Source organism: Carica papaya, chromosome 9, assembly GCF_054855325.1.
Source record: "Carica papaya isolate Zhongbai chromosome 9, ASM5485532v1, whole genome shotgun sequence".
Taxonomy (NCBI): Eukaryota; Viridiplantae; Streptophyta; class Magnoliopsida; order Brassicales; family Caricaceae; genus Carica; species Carica papaya.
The window spans coordinates 6382020-6388740 of NC_142317.1; the positions used below are offsets into that span (position 1 = coordinate 6382020).

At 32.8% G+C, this 6721-nt stretch overlaps 1 protein-coding gene across 1 annotated transcript; it reads left to right on the forward strand.

The window, feature by feature from the left end:
• Positions 1-4217: 4217 nt before the first annotated feature.
• On the forward strand, positions 4218-6331 carry LOC110820515 (ankyrin repeat-containing protein BDA1-like). Its single transcript, XM_022050003.2, has 2 exons — positions 4218-4873; positions 5501-6331. The coding sequence occupies exons 1-2, from the start codon at positions 4301-4303 to the stop codon at positions 6329-6331; spliced, it is 1404 nt and encodes a 467-aa protein (XP_021905695.1). The 5' UTR covers positions 4218-4300.
• Positions 6332-6721: the final 390 nt, after the last annotated feature.

The window sequence follows — 6721 nt, forward strand, 5'->3', positions numbered from 1 at the left end:
AGTCATTTATTATACTTTGATTCTAAATACCTATGGTCATAGAACTGTAATTGAAAAGATATTGAGTGTGATTAAATTATTGTAGAATTAATTATTGGTCAAGACGAAATCTGTCAACTTGGGTAATAAGTTTAAACTCTATGTTGTCATTTATTGTAATTACTAAATTAAGATCTTAGCCAAAATAATTGAATGAAAGAAGAAAAGAATTTTTTATATCATTCATTAGTCAATTATAATTGACATGAAACATAGATAGTTTACCTATTAAGATTTGACGGTTAAACAATATTCTAGGGTCAATCCGAAGTAATAATGACGGAAGGAAATATTATATATTTTTTTTGTAGGTTCTTGAAAGTAATTTTACATTTCATACTATTCAGTCATTGATAAGTGTTATTAGATACCAATCTTAATTAGTAAATTAGTTTAACCAATTTGTTACTGGTTTAATGTTGAACATATGGGGTCGAACACTAATGAGTATTCTGATTTTTGCTAAATAGATTAATTATTTTAATTATTTGAAAATTAAATTAAAAAATTTAATTTAATCAAATAAATAAAATGTTTAATCTAAATAAAATATTATTATATTTTTTATTAATACTGAAAATATAATTAATATTATAGATCAATTGAATTTTTTTATTTTTGAAATAAAAAATTAATATTTATATTTTAGTTATTATATTATTAGTGTAATAATATAATATGTATGGTTATTATAATAATTGAGATTATTATAAATTTTAATTTACAATTAAATTAGTTTATAAAATTATTTTGTTAAATAATAATAATTAAATAGGATAAACATATATATACATATATATATGAGATATATATATATGTAAATATTTAGGTGTTATAAAAAAAAGAAAAGTGGATGAGTCCAAATAAAATTTGGACGTCCACAGGAAGAGTCCAATAGGGACTCCTCCAGCCATGGCACCTATATAGATATATATATATATATATATATATATATATGATATATATATATATATATGTGGGTGGGGTTTTTGAAGAGTGAGAGAAAAGAATTAAAAATCAGCTGCTCACCAAAATAAAGATTGGTGAATTTCTTGTTAAAGATTTTATTAAAAATTTTAACATATTTATATTGTTAAATTTGTTCGTAATTTCCGTTAATCAAAAAGTTAAACGGCAATGATTTTGATATAAATACACATAAAATGTTTGTATTTTTGATCAATTTTAATTTAAGAATCTATTATCATATTTATTTTAAATTTAATTTTTGATTTATAATATAATTTTTAAGAACAAATAAATTAAATTAAATTGTTGTTTTTATATTTCGCTGTGCGTTATGGACATATTACAATCCATCAGTACTGGCATTAGACACTGTTAGGTTTGGCCATGAACATTCTTCTTCTTATTCTTCCTCATCTTCCGGTTGACATATATATTAACCTTTATACTAATGCTTGAATTCCGCACAAAAGAGATTACTTATCAAGCAACTATCGTACACTCTCCTACTATCTGGTTATGTTGCAAAGGACGTGAAACAACGTTGGTACGGTTCACCTATGTCGCTTCTTACCAGACCGAGTGTTTTGTTTGCTATCTAAATCAATTTGCATCGAGGTTTACAAGAATCCAGGAAACTGGAATGCACGTTATGAAAATGAAAGATAATATCCATATCCTATGTTATAACTAATCTAGTATATGAGTGAGAAAATAAGAGCTTCTAAATCCGCTGGTGCAAATTTTTACTTTTTCAATATGGTTCCTCTCCCCTTTGTCTTTTACAGAACTCAAAATGTTGGCACAACAACATAAGCTCATTTGCTAAGTATATAAGGCGCTCTAGAATCATTGAGCCACAAAAGTATATTAACATCTCCTATATTAATTCAACTTTTACCAAACATAAAAATCGTTAGTTATAACTTCAATAAAATTCAGAAAGATTGTGAAGCTTGTAAACTTCATTTACTGTTTCAATTTGCTTGGTTATCTGAAATTAATTGAAACCAAGCAAATCTTGTACACGAAGTTATAGAAGTGAAATAGCAAGAAAAGTTCTACTGATGTATAAATGGTCATGTTACTCAAGGAAAACAGTGTCATCTTACGAATGCAATAACTTTTTCTTTTGAAATAGCGAATACAAGAACATCATAAGCCAAAAATTAAAGACAAGATCTTAAAGACAAAAAATAATCAATCATCACGGTTATCTGTAAGTTTGGATCTTTTATTTCCTCCGCATTTGTATATTAAATCCTTCTGGTAGTAAGAAGCATAAATAACATTAACAAAGAACCATGGAGGTGCAGCCAGGAGAAAAGAGGAACCTTTTTTGAAAGCTAGAGAAAAGAGGTGCTAACATTTGCTAGTATAAGTCAAAAAAACAAAAGACTACTAGCGAATGATTTTTAGTAATTTTAATGACTTACACATAAAGTTGCATGTTCTTAGTCATGTTATCCAACATGCTTGAGTTAACATCCACAAACTCGCATGAGATCCTTGAAGAAGACGTTAATAAAATTTAAAGAAAGAAATGTATAATTCAGAAGCAAACAATTTATGCAATTAGAGAGTATCAAATAACATTCAGAACACTTCAGATTAGAAAAGACAGCTATTGTAAAGCAATTTTTTATAATCAGATATCCATTTCCACATTTCCATTCCACGTACTTAAAACTGCTGTCTTTGTGTCTGATATTACTTGTACTTCTTTTTCTTTGGAATTCACTAATATCTTCAAAAACTTAAGAACAACTATGTCGAGCTTAAATAAGGTAGTAATACATCTCATTTATTTTACTCTCTAGTAATCTTTCAACAATAATATGTAGTTACTTGGGTTCCTAGTGTGTGTGTGTGTGTGTGTGTGTGTGAGAGAGAGAGAGAGAGAGAGAGAGAGAGAGAGAGAGAGAAGAGTAACGTTTTGGAGACTTTTCTTCGGGCTTGGGAGGAGGGAAAGATAATTTGCCTTAGTGATAAGATGATGATTTTGTTTATTCAATCATGATGCCGTAAGATGTTTCAACTTAGCTCAATTGGTTGATTTTGTTCAACACATGATTTGATGCTTCCAAATGTTTGCAGGTAGCTCTGTCTCGTGCATGCATGGGAGGAATCATTTACGACCTAGAATATGAGCCCCACACAATGGCTCCGAACCTCAGGGGTCTTATCCGTCGATTCCTTGCCAGTAGAATAAGTAATTCAGCTCCTTCATCAAATCGAATACTTCATACACGTATTTGCAAACTCTTGATGCCATTAAGAAGCCGAAATTGCAGGAGAGCCAAGAGACTGAAGCTTCAACCTCTGAGAAATATAACCTGGAATCTATTGACCAGGGCTTTAAGCACTGTTTTATGGCTTATTAAGGTGCCACGGAATTTCTGCTCAGTCATTCTTTCCTAATTGACTTAAAATGTTTAGGGCCTACATGATATAACTACGGTAATATCTGTTGCACCTTCTGAGTTTTTGAAGGATAAAGGAGCTTAATTGAAATTATTAGTCAACTGGGCGTTTATCGCTCAAGTCAACATATTCTGCTTAGAACAGATTTTTTTTTTTTTTCTGATAGATAAAAGTGTGAATTTGTAATTTTTATGATATTTCTGAATTTTGTCCAAATATAACCTAAAATCATATAAGATCAGGTTGACAATTTTTATTGAACGCTCGCGAAGCATTTCATTCTCAGAGTCTGAATAATTTGAGCCCATCGAAACTGACTTTCTTCCTCGAGCTTATCTGCTAATTTTCAACTGAAATAAATTCTGCTCAGATATACATGGCTGCCAATTTAATTGTGTTGAATTCAGATTATTATTAGCTTTGAAACAGCAGAGTCAACATTTTGGATTTGAATATGTTTATTTAAAAGCTCAGTTTTCATACCTAAACTATAAAAAAAAAATTGTTTATAGTAATAGTTTGATAAAAATCTAAATTGATTAGCAAAATTATATCTCAAAATTATTATTAAACTATAATATGTACTTTATATGATGAAATTTTAATTCAAACTAATCAATTTTATATGTTGAGATTCTTATTAAATTATTAATAAAAAAAAAATGTGATAATAAATCAGTAAATACGAGTTCCAGATTTTAAAAATAAAATAGATTGACCGGTATTAAGTTTGATGATTTGCTGTCGCCTAGTTACTTATTTTTTTTTTTATTAAGCGTGCTTGATTACGTTAAACTGCAGTTTATGTACGCACCATCTGCCTACCTACCCAAAAGTGTCTCAACAGAAAGACAGCTTTGCATTCCAAAACATGGACCTAAGATTGTTTGACGCCGCTCAAACTGGAAACATCAGCTACTTTCACCAATTGTTAGCAGAGAATCCTCTAATCCTCCACAACACTTCCCTATTCTCCACTTATAATCCACTGCATATCGCTTCATCAACCGGGCACGTTGACTTTGTTAAGGAGATTCTCAGGTTAAAACCTGAATTTTCCGATGAAGTTAATCAAGATGGATTTAGCCCCATGCACATAGCTGCTGCAAATGGGCATGTAGAGATTGTAAAGGAGCTTATGAAAGTTGACAAGAAACTTTGCCGGGTGGAGGGCAGAGACAAGAAAACACCTCTTCATCATGCAGCTATTAAAGGAAAGGTTGACGTTATCAGTGAAATTGTTTTGTGTGATGCTGATTGTTTAGAAGATTTGAGTGTTCAAAGAGAGAATGCATTGCATCTTGCTGTCATGAATAACCAGTTTCAAGCCACAAGGGTGCTACTGGATTTGGCAAGGGAGCTGAAGAAGGAACATGTCTTGAACATGAGAGATGAATATGGCAATACAGTCCTGCACCTTGCTACCTGGAAAAAACAACGCCAGGTGAAGTTATCAACTCTGCTAGTCTGTAGGTTTGCTCTCTTAGATTTGTATCTGGTAGTGGAAGATTTCAAATAAAGCATTTTGGTTTTCATTTTTTTAATCTCCAGGCAATATCTATGACTATAATCATATTTTTTTGGGGGGCCTTTTGGGTTCTAGGTATAATTTTTTATTGAATTTTATAATAAGCAGCAGATTTTAATATGCTGGCAATGCTAGAACTACATAAATTGAGGGTAACAATAAATCAAAGTAAGCCATGTTTGAAACAAATTGGAAACTGTAAGAAATTTATTTGTGAATACATATTTCAATCAAGAAGTTGATGAAAATTTTACTTTTGAGATCTGTAAGAATTATTTTCCCAGTAAACTAACTTGCAGCTTTTTCCTGACGTAATGTTTGTTTATCTGTGATAAATGAAGGTTTGGTTCCTCTACAAATTCACACTATAACATGCTTTGTTACGTAATCTGGGTCTGTTTTGATTGTTGACTGAGCCTGTGCTTGTGAAAAACCAATGACATCAGAGACTGGTTTGACCTTAAATGAAATTTTGATGAGGTCTGTTATCTTTCTCTTTGAAGTGGTTAAAGAAAAGCTGAAGGGAAATTTTGATTCTTGCAGATAATAGAATTGTTGATTGGAAAAGGAACCACTAACTCTCAAGTTTTGGAAGTAAATGCCATTAACAAGACTCATCTCACTGCCCTGGATTTACTAATGATTTTCCCAAGTGAAGCCGGTGACAGGGAAATTGAGGAGATCCTCAGGGGGGCTGGAGCTCTAAGAGCAAAAGACATTGCTGTCTCTGCCAACCCTTCCATCGAATCCAGCGATTCTGCTGCGAACACACCTGCAGCACCCCGGCGGAGTCAATCCAGATTAAAGGATACACTTGAGTACTTCAAGTTCAAAAAAGGCAGAGACTCGCCAAGCGAAGCCCGTAGTACACTGTTGGTTATAGCCATTTTGGTAGCAACCGCAACCTTCCAAGCAGGGCTCAGTCCTCCAGGAGGTGTTTGGCAAGATCACAATCTTCCTGGCAGAAACAGTAGCACCAGCATTGACAAAGAACACTTTGCAGGGTGGTCTATTATGGGCACAGCCAGTGGAATTACATTTGTCCTCTTTGTTCTCTTCAACTCAATTGGGTTTTCAGTGTCTCTTTTCATGATCAATATCCTTACCAGAGATTTCCCTCTGCAGTTTGAGCTTCAGATCTGCATGGTTGCTATGTATTTCACATACAGCACAGCAATGTCAGTCATTGCGCCTGAAAGTTTAAAGCTCTTCATCATTATATTCACCTCTATCTATCCAACCTTTACACCGGTTCTAACAAGTTTCCTTAAACTGCTGATCAAGAAACTTGCCGATGAGGTAAAAGTTGTTTGGAAAGTGATCCCGTTGAATTTCAGATGGAGGGAAAGCAGAGTTGTGAACTGGACTCTGTAGTTTTTTTTGTTTCATTCTATAAATTCTGAATACTACCAAGGAACTCAGAAGTGCAGCTGTCTCTGTGATTAGAGGCAAAAGATTGCTTTCATGCCACCATACTCGGATGGAAATAAGTCACTTTTCCAGGAACTTATCAAGTAAATTGCTTTAGCAGGATGTCGAACAGATAAGAAAACATACACTCACATTGGACACTGTTAGGTTAGGCCACGAACATTCTTCTTCTTCTTCTTCTTCATCTTCCTGTTCACATATATACAGGCCTTTATACTAAAGCTTGAATTCCGGACAGAAGAAATTACTTATCAAGCAACTATTGCACAGAGTTACCAATGTCCCCCAATGCCCAAGCCAAAGATATGTGAGGGCGTGGATCCTGTAACATCC